The sequence below is a fragment of the Phyllobates terribilis genome, unplaced genomic scaffold, assembly GCF_046119375.1.
Source record: "Phyllobates terribilis strain yellow unplaced genomic scaffold, ASM4611937v1 Scaffold_1__5_contigs__length_1240528914, whole genome shotgun sequence".
NCBI classification, from domain to species: domain Eukaryota; kingdom Metazoa; phylum Chordata; class Amphibia; order Anura; family Dendrobatidae; genus Phyllobates; species Phyllobates terribilis.
The window spans coordinates 306,386,530-306,405,396 of NW_027362761.1; the positions used below are offsets into that span (position 1 = coordinate 306,386,530).

The following is an 18,867-nucleotide window of genomic DNA, read 5'->3' on the forward strand; positions in this document are numbered from 1 at the left end:
TTAAAAAAAATAAAAACACTCCTACTCACCTTTCTTCTCTCCTCCAGCGCTGCGTCCTGTGTGCCCGCACTGATCTCTCCATGTGAGCCGCGCATGACGTCACTGCCATGCGCGGCTCACAAGGAGAGATCAGCTGGCGGAAGTCACTGCTCCCCACGCCGGGTCTGTGTGCGCGGGGAGCAGTGACTTCACTCGCCTTCATAGCCGGCACACAGCAGAGCCGCGCTGCTCCTGCTGCTGCAGACTATCTCCTGTGCCCACTCATTAAAGGGCATGAATATTTACCCCCTCCCCACGCCCATGGGAGTGGAGAGAGGTTGAATATTCATGCCTTTTAACAGCGGGCACAGGAGACAGCCGGCAGCAGCCGCAGCGCAGCTACACTGTATACCGCTATTAAGGAGCATGAATATTCAGTGCTCCCCATGCCCAATGGGCGTGGTGAGCAGTGAATATTCATTTTCTTTAGCAGCGGGGATAGTGTAGGCTGCAGTAGGCGGCTGCTGCCTCCGGTGCCCCGCTCCTCCACCGATACTGCTCCCCCCACACCATACAAATATACCCCCCCCCAACATTCGGACTATAAGACACCCCCCCCCCCATTTTCCTCCAAAATTTTAGAGGAAAAAAGTACGTCTTATAGTCCGAAAAATATGGTAATTAAGAAATGGCAGTTAACAGGAACAGTGGAGGTCAAGACAAGCTCTGGAAGGCCAAGCAAAATTTCAGGGAGAGCTGCTAGTAGGATTGCTAAAGGCAAATCACAACCCCCGCTTGACTGCAAAAGACCTTCAGAATGATTTATCAGACTCTGGAATTGTGGTACATTGTTCTACTGTTCAGAGACACCTGCACAAATATGGCCTTTTGGAAGAGTCATCAGAAGAAAACCTCTCCTGCGTTCTCACCATAAAATTCAGAGTTAGAAGTATGCAAAATAATGCCTAAACAAGCCTGATGCATACTGGAAACAAGTCCTGTGGACCGATGAGGTTACAATAGAACTCTTTGGCCACAATGTTCTAAGGTATGTGTGGAAAAAAAAAAGGCACAGAATTTCAGGAAAAGAACATCTTGCCAACCTTTAAGCATGGGGATAGATCAATCGTGCTTTGGGGTTGTGTTGCAAACAATAGCACGGGGAATATTTCATGGGTAGAGGGAAGAATGGATTCAAAGAATTTTCATCAAATTCTTGATGCAAACATAACACCATCTGTAAAAAAGCTGAAATTGAAAAGAGGATGGCTTCTACAAGGGGGTGATTCTAAACACACGTCAAAATCCACTATAGGCTACCTCAAAAGGCGCAAGTTGAAGGTTTTACAATGGCCCTCATAGTCCCCTGATCTGAACAGCATTGAAAATTTGTGGCTAGATCTCAAAATAGCAGTGCATGCAAGAAAACCCAGGAATGTCACAGAACTGGAATCATTTTCCAAGGGAGAATGGATGAAAATACCTTAAACAAGAAATGAAAGACTCTTTGCTGGATACAAAAAGCGTTAACAAGCTGTGATACTTTCAAAAAGGGGGTGCTACTAGGTACTAACCATGCAGGGTGCCCAAAGTTTTGCACTGGCCCATTTTCCTTTTTGTAATTTTTAAAATGTAAAATATGGAAAAAAAAAATATATATATATTATATTATATATATATATATATATATATTTTAGGCAAAAAATATATAAAGGAAATCTGCCATCTTTAACTTTAGGCCTTTTAGGGATTATTTCATCTTCAACTGGCTTAACTGTTCCCAATAACAGTAATTTTGACCAGGGGTGCCCAAACATTTACATGCCACTGTATGTATATCCATGTACTAGCATTGTGTATCTGCACTGTGTGTATTATAATACTTGTCACTAAGTTTTTTTCCATTGGTCCATTGTGGTTAGAAAAGTTCAGTGTAATCACACCACCTTATTATGCTGTGACTTATAAGGAACGTGAAATATGCAAGTGTAAGATTAGGGCTCCATGACTACTTTGGCCACAACAGCCATCATATGACCGAAGTTCGCTCAGTGCCGCTGCGACATTGCAGAGTTATACAAGTGAAAGGCGTCTTATTCCGACACCAACAATATCGAGTCAAGCAAGTCTTAAAACAATTCCAACCAGGTCTAATTTTTTTGTGACTTGCTTGTCAGTCGAGTAAGTGTTGCAATGTGACCCAATTCACTTACAAAGCACTGCAATGTAGCAAACTCCGGTTGTGTAATTTCCGGTGTGGCTAGGACGCCATGTAGGCCTAGCCTAAAGTGGACCTCATGGGCTTTTCTGCAACAAGTTTTATAGAATTGCTTACTAAATACTGTATTTTAATTTCGGATGTACCATTTTCTAATCTGCCATGTCTACTTCTATAATGTAGCTAAAAAATCTGTAGTACAGGTGACATTATGGGAGCTGTATTGGCAACATATCACACTTTAAGCCATTGCAGTGGATTACGTGATTGTGAACTACAACTCCCAGCATAAGCTGATTTCTTTCGGACACCTAAATAAGGTTACTGTGTTATGACTTTTTTTTTCTACAAAATAAACATTTCATTTAATTAAGTGAGAACAATCGGTATTTATTACAATTTATAACTTAAACACACAAAACAACAAACTTATGAGTAATTTACAGAAACAAAGTCCAAGTAACACAGCAAGCGAGACCGCGCTGCTTATCACTACCACACAGAAGTTGAGAAATAACATTAACCCTCACAGGAGCAGCCTGCAATGTTAACACATTGACCAGGTTCCGAAAAACTGCAGTGAGTATGTAAACTATACCCATGAGTCTGGATATTCTACTAGAACCACAGCTACAAAACTGCATATGAATCGGGCCAAATCAGAGTAAATAAAAAACAAAAATGATTTTGCAAAAGCTAAATGATTCAAAGCCAATGGTATAGATTAAAGCCTTTATGTTTAAAAATAGGTTATACCAGAACTTCCTTCACAGTATCTTGAAAGGCACAAGAATATTTTATATATATATATTTTTTTTATTAACTAGGATATGGAACCCAACGCAGTATTGTGCGACTTATTTTTAGAAAAAAAAATACCTTTAAGGACTCATTGAAAAAAACAACACAGAAAATAATCGGCACTACAAAAAGCCTAAAAAAACTGCACCAAATGGCTGTTTACACACGGAGTATTTTTGCTGTGTTTTTGAAACAGAAACTTAAACTAGTTGAGATTTTGAGAGTTTATGCTCAAAAAACTCCTTGAAAAACTCTGTGTGAATTTAGCCAATCTGCACATTATTACATAGGAGGAAGCACAAACCTGAATCAAACAAACAACAGCTTTAAAATTACCTGATTAAAAAGTGAAAATGGTAAAATTGGTTTTCTTTTGCATTAAAACTATGAATATATATATTTATAAATATAGACAATATTTATTTAAGTGCATTAATGTTAATCTTCACTTTCCAGTGCAGGGTTTAGATGGTTTGTGACCATCTGGAAACATTTTTTTATAGAACTACGTCCCAAGTGAACATGCAAATCCTTTAGCTCAAGTCACATTTCCTGAAGTTCAGATCAAGTAATCCTTTGGTGAGATCATAATAAAACCATTACATTTTGTGAAAATCGGATAATACCTCCAGTCTTTCTGTGGCAGAAATAGAAAAAAAAAAAAGTCATCAATTACCCGTCCACCTTATCAAAATAATTACATTTAGAGAATGACTGATTAAGGATTCTTAATTTAACTGAATAAACTAAACATTAGTATATTTCAGCTATCAGCTTGGCATTTCAGAAGATGTTGGATTTCTTTCCATGGCTTCTTCCTCCAAAAGACAGTTTTCCAGGTCCATGAGTTTCTGTATCAGAAGTGCATCGAGCTGTACCCCCTCCATGGCAGCTTTCCTTCCCCGTTTACAGCTGGTCATGACTTTCATTCTTCCTTTGGGGCGCTTGAGTCTTGGAACTGTGCAGTCTCTGAACTCCAGGATACGTTTCCTCTTTTGCTGGGAGACTGAAATTAAGATTCCATTCTTTTCTTGGGGCTCTTCAAATATTGTTTCAAGACTACTGTACAAAAAAAATAAATAAAAATCAAGCCAAAAGAGATACATGTGATGCAGCCCTGAGCGAGAATATAATGTAAAGGAAAGATACGGAAGCAGAGATGACAGCTGATATCTGTAGATCTACGGAGAAGGGGTGAGGAAGGGTAAAATACATTAAAGGTGAAGTAAAAATTAAAACCGGATATAACCCTTTAATAACTATGGAATTTTCATTTTTTCATTGTTTCCTTTCCTCTTTTATTAACCTGGGAACTTGATTTTCCAGGTCTGTAGGATTATTGCCAAACTTGTCAAATTTTTTTATTATTTTTTTTTTACTGGTGCAAAAACAAACAAACAAAAAAAAAATAATCAGGAATTATGTATTCACCATTTTTTGAGTCCCATAACTTTTTTCCCCCCTATTGACTGTGCTGTGGGAGGGCTTTTTTTTTTGCACTCCTAGCTTACTTTTTATGCCAATATGACATTTTGATTGCTTTTTATTGGTATGTTTTGGGGGAAGTGGGGTCCCAAAAAAATTACAATTCTGGAGAACCAATACAGCAGTTTACAGGGGCCTTCAGCAGACCCTCGGTTGTCATGGTAACCCATCAGCAATCGCATAATATAAATTCCACTGTCAGATTAGCAGCAGCATTTAAATGGTTAAGCGCACTCCGGGAGCTGGGGCTACATATGGTGGCTATGCAACACACAGTCGGCATCTGCCAAGTATAAATTTGAAAAATTGATGGGTATTTTTTTTCAAAATATGGTGCCATGTTGGACTGGATTTTTTTTTTTTTTTTTTTTTTACGTTTTGGTAAAAACAAACAAAAAAAAACCTGATTTTCTTTTTTTTACCCCTGTTTTCACCTTCCTGACCACGGTCACTTTATGTGGTAATTACTCTGGAACGCTTCAATGGATCCCACGGATTCCGAGACTGTTTTTTCATGACATATTGTACTTCATGTTAGTGGTAAATTTAGGTCAATATGACTTGGGTGTATTTATGAAAATATCGAAAATTTGCCAAAATATTAAAATTTTACAATCTTAATTTTTATGTCCTTAAACCTGAGTTATAGCACACAATATAGTTAATACATAATATTTTCCATATGTCTACTTTACATCAGCATCATTTTTTAAACATTATTTTTTTTGCTAGGAAGTTAAAGTTTATCAGCAATGTCTAATTTTTCCAACAAAATTTACAAAACCAATTTTTTTTAGGGATTACATTTGAAGTGACTTTGAGGGGCCTATGTGACAGGAAATACCCAATGGTGACACCAGTTTAAAAACTACACCCCTCAAAGTGCTTAAAACCAAATTCAATTAGTTTATTAACCCTTTAAGGGCTTCACCAGAATTAGAGCTAACCTGTCAGCAAGATTGTGCTTAGAAAACTACAAACACTGTCAGGTTGGCGCCGTTACACTGATTAAAATGATATCCGAGTTGTGGTTGTTGTTTAATCTTTATTTGCATTTTTCAGTTAATTAAATTCTCGTGCTCCGGGGCGGCCTGTGGGTGAGGCTTTATTTGGTGCTCTGTTATTATATTCATGCTTATGGGCTTAAATGAAAGGTCGCTGAACCTTCAATGACCTGCCCACTGTTTTAAATACTGCGCTTGTGCAGTTCATTTTGTGGTCTTTTAAAAAAAAAAAAAAAAAAAAAAAAATTTTTTTTTTTTTTTAACTCCAGCAAAATAGCACCGCCGCCTGCGCAGTAGCGTTTATTGCTTGCCAATAGATGCTACAGCGCATGCACCGCAGCCATTTTGCTGGAGCCAATTTTTTTTCTCCAACAAAATGGCTGTGGTGCGTGCGCAGTAGCATCTATCGTCAAGCGATGCTCTTATTCTGCACGAGCTCCGCCCACTGGTGGGCGGTGTATGCACAGTAGCATCTTTTGCTTGCCGATAGATGCTACTGCGCACGTGCCGCGGCCATTTTATCAGAGAAAAACAATTTGGCTCCAGCAAAATGGCAAGCAATAAACGCTACTGCGTGGGCGGCGGTGCCATTTTGCTGGAGTTTTAAAAAAAAACTTTTTTTTTTTTTTTTTTTAAGACCACAATATGAACTGCACAAGCGCAATATTTAAAGTAGTGGGCAGGTCATTGAGGGTTCAGCGACCTTTCATTTAAATCCATAAGCAGTTATATAAGAACAGAGCACCAAATAAAGACCAGTCCACAGGCCGCCCCGGAGTACAAGAATTTAATTAACAGGTAATCAGACTGTTATAAAAATGGATAACTTAGCAATAACAATAATAAAAAAAAGTTTAGTCGTTCTTTAAACATATAAGACGTAAAGCTTCCCAGAAATAAAAGAAGAGACTGTGTGAAAGAAAGAGGGAAAATATTTTGACAATTCCCACAGTGATGTTTCATACCGAGCCGGCGGTGGACACTTGTAATTCTTGTTGGTGTAAATATCCTCCAAACTGAACTCTTTCTTGTTCACTCTACAATATAAAAAAATAAGTGATTTCACACAAAATGTGTCCGTAACATTCAGGAAACTTAAAAATAGTTAATCATATTGTCCTGTGCATAATCATTTTTATTCTCATCTTCTAGAGTCCGGGCACGGAGATGACCTTTTCATAAGATTCCTGTACCATGTAGATGATGGCTTGAGAGTGTGTAGCCTATGTTGTGAAATAATCACTAGCCTATAGGTTACCGAAATGAGTTGTGAGCAACTGATATTTAATATTTGTCTGAAAAGGGGTTGTCTGGTTCAAATCACTAAGTCTGCAGTCAATCTGTGTGACTGCAGACTTATGAATCCCCCCAGCGCACGCACTATGCGCTGCGGAGATTTGCCAGTTTCTGACCTGGGACCGGAGGGTACGTATGCGTTATACACACTCCCGGACAGGGCCCATCTAGTAGGCGTGGCCTCGCTCCATACACTTGCATTGAGTTAGGCCGCGCCCCAACTAGTGACGTGGCTATCCAGTGAGCGTAGCCGACTAGAGGGCGCAGCCTTGTTCCATAGAGGTGTATGGAGCGAGGCCATGCCCACTGGCCGGGACTATTTTTCTCGAGTTTCGACTCCATAGCGCTGCCTCACTACTGAGCATGTACATAAAGTGCAGCACAGATTCATCTCAGCTAAAAGCCGAGATCCTTAGATTAAGAATAGAACATTTCAGAACTTTCCCAAATTCTTATGAAAACAGTTACAGCACATCCTGCATTGTACTACTGTACCAATTTATATATTTTAGAACTAGGTCCATTTTATACCGACTCCAACTCAGACTCCACTCTCAGGTAAGGAGGGAGAACTACCCGGGACCCACACACTCACATCCAACACACACCACTCCTGAGGGAAGGGCGAGATTGCTCCTGAGGGAGAGCACAGTCCCTGTCAGGAGGGTGGAACTAAGTGGAGGAGGTGAGTGGAGGAAGAAGTTTAGGGGAGCACAAACAGGAAGAGTATAAAAAGACCGGTAGAAACATCTAGACGGGTCCATTTTTCCTGGCTCCAGTGCTTGGAGCAGGAGTTCAGTGGAGAGTGAGGAGTGGGGCCCAGTCAGAGAGGCCCAGGAGGAGAGTGAGGAGAGAAGACCAGAGCAGGGAGAAGGGCTCCAGAGACCGAAGGGATCCTACGGGAACGGCGGGTGCGGGAAGCCACCCGTGCGCCCGAATTCATGCTGACCATGGAGGGATCAAGGCCGCAGGAGGGGACCAGCCCCAGACTAGTGGAGTACTTTAAGGCTCAGCTAGCAAAAAGGAGGTTGTGGTATCTTTATGTGGCGTAGCCAAAATCCACACATAATCGCTGAAAAAGGTGGCCATAAAGGACCAAGGGGACAGACCAGACGTCACCCGACAAGGCACACGGCCACTGGCTTGGGACACTGTGTGTGAGGCGCAGGGCAGGAGGGCGAGAGCCAGCGCAGAGGGAGACGACCTGAAGAGGTACACAGAAAGGGGTCCCGTTCAAGTGCTTCTAAGTTATCTGAGAGTTGGCTGGATCACTTCCCCGAAGGACACAGGACGATGTGGGCGATTGTAATCTGGTCATTGTAACCTGGAGCAGCTTGACAACTGTGAGTAAATACCTGAAGACTGCACCCCACTGTGTCCTTACCCGATTGCTGCGTCACCTGCCTTGCACTACACCAGCAACATCTACCTCTAAAATCCACTATATACTGCCCTGGAGCTTAGCTCTGCCTGTGGAGAGCTGAACCATCTTTGCTGCGTCACCAACAGCCCCAGAGGATCTGCACCAGCAGCATACCACGGGTGGCGTCACGAACATTACCTCCAAAACTTTATTTCCCCAAATTGACTTTTGATTGATTGACTGCCCTGGGCCACTGCCGCCGTGACAACCCCAATACAGGACCGGCCCGGCTACCGAGTACCCCACGGCTCCAGGGGGCGCGTCACAAACACACGACAACGCAGAATTATCTAAATTTTACACTAATGTGGCCATGCCTAGTAAGAGCACTGATCCTGGAAAGGGTGACCCACCCATCTCCATCCAACCTGTTTCCTGATCCCACAAACTATTTTGACCCCACATTACCTGATATCTTAGAAAATAATCCATGAATAGGCAGGTGGGGCACTAATGTATACTTCAACTCTATAAGCACCGTATGTATTTGTATAATTTATATTCTGGCTGCTACATTGACTCACATCCACCGTCCTTACACACACTCTATACTCCATCCATATCAGCCCCTCTCTCCTCTCCTATGTACAGCACTCATGCTCTTTTCACAATCCTAAACGGCAAAGATCCATTCACTCCCAACATACAACACAAGAAACGCTCTCACAAGTCACTTAACCATCTGCGCACACTCTCTATCCTCCTTCTCCCAGTCATTGGAGATATCTCACCCAACCCTGGCCCTCCTAAAAAATTCGACCCCCCGAGGAAGCAAACACACGAAACGCGCGTAGGGGTGCTGGGCACTGTGGGGCTATTACCATGGCAAATGGTTTGTATTTTGATGCTTAACTAAACTCTATTTAAATGTAGACAGGCTTGGCCTGGGATACTTGATTATTGTATGCATTTATGAAATGTCTTATTGATACTGATTTATAGTGACTTGTATTTATTATATGTATCTTTGAAACGGTATATGGTTATTTATTCTGCATACAATGATATGTATGTATATAATGGCATCTATAACTATCCATGTGTCATAAGGTTATATGTAAACCACACTGCTTAGAATTTTTTAATTGGTGTTTTTAGGGGCAGAATGATGAAATTTTAAAAAAAGGTTTCTGTTTTCTGTGTTGAATAAAGTATCAAATTAACTACTATATGACTACTTTATGTGACCTCTATAAATATAACGAAGGGAGGAATAATAGATGTTTCTGACTTGATTGGGTAACTCCTTGTGTATAATTACTTAGACACCTTTCGTGTCTCCCCTATTTCCTCATAGATTGTAGCTTGCAAGCAGGGTCCTCACTCCTCCTGGTATCTGTTGATTTATGTGATTATTGTTATTCTGTAATGTCTATATTGTCTGTACAAGTCCCCTCTAAAATGTAAAGTGCTGCGGAATATGTTGGCGCTATAGAAATAAAAATTATTATATAATAGAAAACACCTCACAGCCTATAATATATCTGTCACAAATTACCATTTGGTGTGCGTACAGTAGTATACCACATACAGTACACAAGATATGTGGCTGCTATATGATTTACTGTGACTTCAGAACATTAGATATTGTATACATTATACAATGATTACAGATCATACCAGTCAAATAGTGTCCGGAATATAATATGTAATGTCCTGCAGCCAGGTGCAGGATTCTGGATTGTCAGGTCTGCAGACGCTCTGCTGAAGTTCACTGTGAGCTATAGCAGCTTGAATTTTCATACAGATTGGATCACACTGAAGCCAATGAACTCGCACTCACAGAGTGACCAGATCTACATGAAAGATCAGGCTGCGAAAACAATGAACTTCAGCAGAGCAACCATCATTACAATACAGAATCCTGCACTGGATTGATTCAGAGATGAATGGCATCTTACCACTTCATATTCTACAAAAAGTAGGTGCATCCTTCCTGTACTGCCCCAAGCTGTGAAGCCTGGGCCATCATGTTGCCATCACACAACCACCGAGCCCCCCCCCCCTTTCTGTAATTAAGCAGCACGGTGTTCAGCTCCTAAACCTCCTCAACACCCCTGCCAACTTCACCAGGGCGAGGGGGCGTTTTTTTTCAATTAGTGTTGCCAAGCAAAAACTTTTATTGCAAGTTGATTGCAGGTTTTTGCTATGTAATCTGAAGACTGCAAGAGGTAGGGGCTAAAATACAGATTTCAGAGATGCCTCTCTTATCAAGCCATGATGTTTATTTGCAATGATTGTTTTAGCACCAGGAGCTTATCATTGCTCAAACACAAATTTTACAAAAAAATCTAGCAATTTTCAAACTTTATGCCCTTAAACCAGATAACTATACCATACAAAATAGGATTTACCACATGTCTACTTCACATTAGCATAATTTTTTAAACAATTTTTTTTTTGGAAGTTACAGTGTTAAGTCTATCAGATATTACTCATTTTTCCAACAAAATTTACAAAACCATTTTTTTTTTTTTTTTTGTATTTAGGGACCACACCATATTTGAAGTGACTTTAGGGGCCTATATGACAAAAAATAGCCAAAAGTGACAGCATTTTAAAACCTACACCCCTCAAAGTGCTCAAAACATTCATGAAGTTTATTAACCCTTTAGGGGTTTCACCAGAATTAAAGCAATGTGGAAGGAAAAAACTAACATTTTATTTTTTCCCACAAAAATATTGCTTTAGTCCCAAATTTTGTATTTTCAAAAGGGCAACAGGAGAAAATGGACCATACAATTTGTTGTGCAGTTTCTCCCAGGTACACAGATACCCCACACGTGGTGCAAAACTACTGTTTGGGGGCACGACAGGGCTCGGAAGGGAAGAAGCACCATTCAACTTTTGGAGCGCAAAATTGGATGGAATAGATAGCAGACACCATGTTGCAATGACACCGATCGGACATAAGAGCGAGCCTCCTCCTCTCCCCGTCTCCTATTGATTGTGCCATTCAGGGGGTTAAACAGGCAAGGGTGGTACGGGGACCGCTCCAGATAGTGACAGCTGGGGCTCGGCTATCATGTAAGTGGAGCTCCCGGCGATGATCGAGCGGGCACAGCTCCTGTGCCGCACACGATCGCCATGACATACCCATACGTCAGAGGTCAGTAAACCCTACCAGACCATGACGTATGGGTATGTGAAAGGTAGTGAAGGGGAAACAATTTTTTTTTTTTTTAAAAAAAAAAAAAAGGAGGTGGTCTACTATTGGACAACCCCGCTTATTCAATTCAGAGCCTCATTTAAAATAAAAAAAAGTGGATACGCACTTAGCATAGTGGAGCCAACATCGTTTTAACATACATGGAATGTTAACAATACAATATTTGACAGCATACCTTTTTGGTTTTGGGAGACCCATTGGTGTCAGATTTGGATCTGGTTTGGGAATAGTTTTTCGGATTCGAATTTGAGAGACCCGTTGGGGTTTTCTTTCAAAGGACCCCTGTAATAAAAGAATAAAACATTTTGTTTTTTATTGAACCAAAGAAAATGCTTTTATAATGCTTTTTTGTTTTGGTATAAGCAAATCCTGATCATTTCTATAAAAGGCACTTTATGCTCTAAGGGTTGCCATGTTAGTGCTATATGTGTGATCTTAGCTTGCACTTTAGTTATGTATGCATAGACCAATGCGATCGGTTACACCTATGGTAATTGCATGAGATCTATCTGGTATAGCATGCACTTTGTGTGACTTTTCACGGTTATCACACTCCATTTTAGGGCTTAAAGAAAAATTGTATGGCATCTGCCCTCTAATTTATTTATTTATTCCTTTATGGTTATGGACTTTGGGTCTTATTCCTCCTTGGTGTGAATAGTTGTTTAAACCGTAAATACTGATTCACATACCTATGGTAGGATGACCTACTGTTGGATTTCTTGCATGTGTGCATAATTCTTCCATCTTTGGGTTAGATAGGTCCGTAGACTTTTGTTACTTCTCTGGTCCTTTTAATATTTTTTTACATTGTTTCTCTTTTAACTTAGGTCTATTAAAAGTTATATTTTAATACCACTTCGCTATTATACCTGGATCATTATCAGCGGTTGTTGTATCCCCTATTGCTGCTACACATGTGCAGTTTCCTTCCGTCTGCACTGTAAGCAATACACTAACAAGCAAAATGGTAACAATGTTTTGAACTTTGGATATCAAGACTCCATTTCTCACCATCCACTACTGCTTTGAACGTGAGACTACCATCATTTTATAGACAATCATCTTGGCTATCGCATACATAAATTTGATTTGCAACTATTTTGCATATGATTAGTTATGCAGATTATTGTCATGTCACAGCATTGTTAGTTTTGCTCCTGGTGGTGGAAAAATATTTTTCTTACGGTATACTACAACTTATAACCTGTTCCCACATTCCCCAATAGCTCAGTGTGTCATTAAGTTGATTACCAAGCGAAAAGTTAGTGGTTCGAATCGAAGAGCAGCCATGAAGATTTTTCAAGAAAAAAAAAGAAACCGCTTCATCCAGCTTATAGACAGCAGTCTCTCGCACAAGAAAATTGCTAAACTGCATCATGTAAGTGCCATGACAATTGGAAGAATACGAAATGAAGTCCGTCAATCCACTGAAAAGCCAAGAGGTGGACGTCCAGGTAAAATATCGGAGTCAACAAGTTGGCTCATCACAGGGTCCATCAGTTCTGGCGCGACAAACACAGCAGTGGAGGTGGCTCACGTGCTTCGTAATAGTGAGATCACAGATGTCCACGTAAGTACCTTGTGACGCACTTTACACAAGTCTGAAATGGTGGCTCGAAAAAAGGTGAAGCGTCGGCTCAAGTTTGCAAAAAAGTACTGTAAGGTGGCTGCCGGACACATAGTGGATGGGAGATATGTATTACAGAGGTGGTTGTCCTCTGTGATATAAACTTGGAGTAATGCTCTAGTACACATAGTACTACGGAGGGGGTCAATCGGCCATGACAGATTGATTTTGAGCAGCTGAAGAATTGAGTTGGACGGCTGCTCACCATATCTCCACCCCTGGGGATGGTTCAGATTGTAAAATGAGGCCTGTTTGTCTCACACCTGTCTGTGAGTGGAGGTGTGCAAACCTCCAGGATTGTGTGCCTTTGCTAAAGGACTAAGAAGCTGGACTAACTCAAGCAGCAAACCCGCACTATTGTATAGACTTTTTACTTTATGTTTTCATTTAGTGCCGGACAAGGGCTGTATTTGAGTTTTCCTGTGATGCGGTTTAAGAGGACTTAAACCAGCCAGACTTTTAAATAGAAACTGTTCCTGTGCTACCTCATCTCGCTCCCAAGTGAGCAGCCCTGTTACAGTACGAAAAATGGACAGTAAAAGATTGGAAACAGGTGATTTGGAATGATGAGACGAAAGTAAATAGACTAAGCTCTGATGGGTGCAAATGGGTCTGGAAGAAACTAGGGAAAAAAGGAGTTAACGGATTGAAAAATTGAAGGAACTGTCAAGTTCAGTGGAGGAAGCCCAATATGGGGTTGTTTCAAAGCCAAAAGGTGTTGGATACTTGACCAGGATCGATGGTGGTCTGAACGCTGATTTATATGTGAATATCCTACAAGACAAGTATACTCACGTACTATGGGTATGAAACAGACAGTGACTCAGGCAGTATTGAAAGCCAAAAGGTGGATTTATAGAATACTAATAAAATAATAATGTTGATTTTTAGGAACACAAACAGTAACAATGCAGTGACATGACACGAATCTGTATAACTAATCATGTGCAAAATAGTTGCAAGTCAAATTTATGTAAGATAGTCTAATGTTTGAAGCAGTAGTGAATGGTGAGATATGGAGCCTGAAAGGCAAAAGTTCAAAACGTTGTTACCCTTTGGCTCGTCAGTGCAAGTCACCTTTCCCCAGGAAGACTATCTTTCAGCAAAGGAATGGATACACCTGGAAAGGTGCATCCCTTCCCTTAAGAGGTTTGAGTTACTCTTCGTTTTTGCAGAAGAATCGGTTGCCAAATGGTCCATATGGACCCCCCAGGTAGCTAGACTCTTGAAAGCCACTACCTTGCCCTTTTCTGATGTGGTTTCCGTCAGTGACTTGCTGGGTAAGAGGAACAACTCCCTCTCTAAAGCTGACTTTTTGGCAGCAGACTCAGTCTTACATTACAGCAAGGGTCAGCAAGGCCTGTAAAGCCTGAGCCAAGAATCTTAACCAGGGTTTATCTTCCGAGGCTCCTCAGAAAGATCTTCTCAACCTTTCTTCTCATTTGCTGCACACTTCAAAGCTCCTTTGCAAAGTTTCTTTTGTGTTTCTCCAGACAGCTCTTTTTCAGGCCTCCACTGCATTAAAGGTTTTCTCCCTCTTACCTTTTCAGGTGAGGGGATGTCTTTTCTCCTTCAGAGAGAGATTTGGAAGTCTTATGTGGGTGATGCCTTGGTCACGGAGGTGGCATCTCCATGTTGCAAAATTGAATTTGCCTCCCAGCCCCCAAATAGGTTTTTTTCTCATCCAAAGTCTCAATGCACTGTTTACGTTGGGCCATCCAGTACCTTCATCAAAAAGTGTAATTTTCCCTGTTCCAGGCTATGAACGTTTCCAGGGATACTGCTCTAATCGTAACAGTTCCCAAGAAGGATGGCTTTGTCAGACCCGTTCTGAACCTGAAAAGACTACTGAATCGTAAGAGTTTAATGATTTTGCATAATCCCTGCATCCATTATTGAGTCACTGAAGCTAGGACAATTCCTCTCTGTGATACGTGGCACGTATCTTCTTATACCTGTCACAGTCTCACCAGTGATTTCTTCACTTTGCTTTGAGGTCTCTTCATTTCCAGTTGATTGCATTCCTTCAGACTAGTGACAGCATCCATGGTCTTCATCAAGATGCTTGTTCCCATGATGGTGCTACTGCATGCCAGAGGGGTAGCAATCAGTCCTTATCTGGATGATATTTTGCTAAAAGGTCTTGGCCAGAGATAAGAATTTTACCGGTTTCCAATCACTTTGCATTTTTTTAGCTCTTTGGTTAGACCATTAATCCACAGAGTTCATGTCTGACACTTCCCAGTGTCTGGATTTTCTGAGCATGACCTTTGACACCACAGGTCGGTCTGGTTTGGGCAAACTCTCCTTTTGTTGAGCCAGAGCATCTTATTGTGGACAGTCTTCATGCTGCATCCATTTTGCATGAGGGTTCTGGGCAGGATGGTGTCAATTCTCAAGGCTGTCACCTTTGCTCACCATCACACCATTCAGGGTGTCTGGTTATGAAGGAATCCGACCTCCGAATCAACCTTCTGAAACTGAGATATGTAATGGCTCCTCAACACTGGTTCTCCTTTTTTCAGTGATAGCACACTTTAGGTGCAGACAGCTCAACTACAATGACCTACCTAAACCATCAGTGTTCCGCACTAGCAGCCCCTCAACCAGAAAAAAAAAAAAACTGTAAAAGATTTCTACTAGATGAAGCTCTCCACGGTTTACATTTCTGGTTTGAAAAACTGGGCTGCAAACTTTCTCAGCTTAGAAACTATGGATAAGGGAGAATGGGTTCTCTTTACAAGTCTTCAGACGTATCTGCCTTTACTAATGCATACTCAACATGAACCTCTTCTTTTCTCAATCACAACATACCAATCAATGTGGTCAGGACCCAGGACGAGAGGGCCCTTGTGGTAGACAGATAATATAGTCCTTTCATGGGCAGAGTTCACTTTGCTCCATCGCTTTCCACCTCTTTTACAGATTCCCTGTGTGCCCTAGCGAGTCACAGTGTAGGGTGTTACGGTGAAATTGATCGCTCTGGTCTGGCATGGTACTGCAACATTATCCAGTTGAACAAAGATGCTCTATGGCCTCTTCCTCATCACAACCTTTTTTAAAGTCCTCTGTTTCACACTAATTTACCTCGGCTGCATTTAATGGCATGGGTGTTGAAGCCGAGGCTCTGAGATCCAGTGGTCTTTACGATTCGGCTGATTAGAACATGCTAAAGGCTCGTAAGCAACAATCTACCACCTAGGTTTACTTTCGTATGTTGAGATCCTATTTTAGCTGCGGTTGTTTTTGTGGTGACATTGCCACCTGCATCTTTTTTTTTTTTCTTTTTTTTTAAAAACATGTATATAAAATAGTGAGCAGTTTCCAAAAGAAAGCCACCTAAAGATAGGACTGGTCGCTTGAATTTAAAAGCTTCAACATCTTTGGAAACCTGAAATGGTTAAAAAGTTTGAACATATGCACAGCAAGTTGTTTTGACATTGCAGTGCATATGTTTATTGAGCGCTTTTTCAGGTGGGTTACGGAAGGGACCCACCTGAAAAAAATGTGTGCACTTGATTTTTATAAACGAGTAAGATCTACTGACTTGCAAGTTGCACCCCTCTTTGCAGGCATCTGATGGAACTTGTCCTGTCTGCGGTCAAATAGTTTCCCTTGAGTCTCTCCGCAGCATTTCACAAAGATTCTTTTCTTGGAAGGTAGCATTTCTAGTTGCCATAACTTCCATAAGCAGAGTGGTCTCTGCTTTCCACATCAATGAGGACATTGTACTCCCAATCTTGTCACTAGTTCATCTCAACTGTCTGGATCTTGTCAGGGCCAGTCTTGAAATTCTTCAGGTGTGCAATATTTTTTTGATCCCCAAAGCGCCACACAAGGACTGGTCAGCACCTAGATTCCATTCTCATGGAAGACATTGGGGGACACAGGTCTCACCTTAGTCCTGTTCTCTTGTTCCGGGGTCAGTTTCAGTTGCTTGTGGCCTATGTAGTTTTCTTCCCTGAGTTCAGGTCATGTTGTCAGCTACATAGATCACTGCACCCGACAAACGAGAGTTTTGTCTGTTCATCAGGCAATTGCTGGCCTGTTTAAATAGTCTGCTATTCGAGAATGAGAATTCCTAAGAATGCTTGTTCCCCAATAAGGGGCCCATCTAAAAGCAGCATAATATGGCTTGACAAGGGTGTATAACATATCAGCAGATAGAGGAAAAAAAAAAAAAGCTTATGCAGTGTAAAAAGGTGCACAGAATTTCGTTCTGCTGCAGCTTTTTCCCAACTCCTTCATTGCTCTTCAGAAGCAAAGGGAAATGTATTCAAACTGCCTGATCATCTTTTCCCAACATCATTTATTGCAGTGATGGCGAACCTTTTAGAGACTGAATGCCCAAACTGCAATCCAAAACCCACTTATTTATCGCAAAGTGCCAACACGGCAATTTAACTTGAATACTGAGGTTTTAGTTTAGAAAAACAACTCATACATTAGCACGCTATACAGTCTATAGCAAAGAGCTTGTAAGCACTGCACTCCAAGCCTAAGATACTAGCCACCGATTGCAGAGGAGGTCAGTTCCTGAGAATGGAGAGGATTTTTAATCAAAAGTAAAATTGCAAAGTTGTTTGTTTTTAACAACCTCTTTGCAATTCTAACCCTTTTTCATTATGAGAATAACCCTTTAAGCCAGAGATGTCAAACGCAAATACACAGAGGACCAAACATAAAAGTTTGGACAAAGTCACGGGCAAACCTTGGTAATTGTTAAAAAAATGTCTACAATTGAGTTTTTCCTTATCAAATTAAAGGATTAACATTTGGAATTATAGTAGAATAGTATGTTATGTTACATAAGAGTAGTAAAAAGCATATGGCCCAATAACCCAATTTAAATATGTAATAACAGAGGATAAAAAACCTTGAATAAAACAGATAAAGTATGATGCAAACAAAAGTGCCCCCAAACACAGTGCGATACCCCAACAGTGAATTTCCACACACACACACACACACACACACACACACACACTCACACACACTCACACACACTCTATGATGAACCTACTGTACCCTTCTCCCTCAATCCCCCCAACCAAGAATGGTGACCTCATCACAGTATGATTCTCCAACTGTAATCTCCACATAGCCCTCCATACGGTGTAATGGGCCCCACATGGTGCGCCATACTGCGTAATGGCCCCACATAAAAAAATAATATAATAACTACTAACCTCTACCCATTCCAAAGCTGATCATCACAGCCAGATCTGGTGGGAGGGCACGCGGCCTAATGGGAGAGAGGGCCCGCGAGGCTAGTGATGAGGGGGATGGCGCGTGGGCTAAGGAGAATGGTAGCAGTGCTGAGGAGATGGCGCACGTGCCCACCGGGAAGGCATTGTGTGCCATAGGTTCACCACCACTGATCTATTGTGTTCTATGAGGTTGGCCTTAAAGGGGTGTTCTCATCTCCAATATCCTATACAATATGTACCAGGTGTAATAATATTAGCAAATACCTCCAATTAGAAATGTAGTATAGTTTTTCAGATTTACTATGTCTCTTTCCTCATGTGCAGGCATTGCAGGACCTTAGGTTTCCATGGTTATGACCACTGATATAGTGACAGTTAGTTAGCTAGTTGCTAGTGGTCGTAACCATGGATACCTAAGGTCTTGCAATGCCTGCACACGAGGAAAAAGACATAGCGAATCAGAAAAACTGGACTACATCTCTAATTGGAGGTATTTGTCAATATTATTACACCTACTACATATTGGGATAGGATCTTGGAGAAGGGAATACCCCTTTAAGTTACTGGAAGAAATTCAGTCACACAGTGAACTTATTACACAATTCTGTAGTGATTGGTGAGATTACATTTTGGTGACAGATGTTCTTATTTT

General features: G+C 41.1%; 1 protein-coding gene across 3 annotated transcripts in view; it reads right to left on the reverse strand.

Annotated features, from left to right (window-relative positions):
- Positions 1-2,621: 2,621 nt before the first annotated feature.
- The window catches only part of PRR14L (proline rich 14 like), a 28,383-nt gene continuing 12,137 nt past the window's right edge, over positions 2,622-18,867 (reverse strand). For 2 of the 3 annotated variants that reach the window (XM_073673876.1, XM_073673868.1), the window contains exons 7-9: positions 11,551-11,657; positions 6,453-6,524; positions 2,625-4,060 (exon numbers count right to left, since the gene is read on the reverse strand). In XM_073673876.1, the coding sequence (XP_073529977.1) occupies positions 3,769-4,060; positions 6,453-6,524; positions 11,551-11,657 (471 nt within the window). In that variant the 3' untranslated portion in view covers positions 2,625-3,768. Of the gene's footprint in view, positions 4,061-6,452; positions 6,525-11,550; positions 11,658-18,867 lie in introns of all 3 variants that reach the window. The other variant, XM_073673884.1, reaches the window with a different exon arrangement.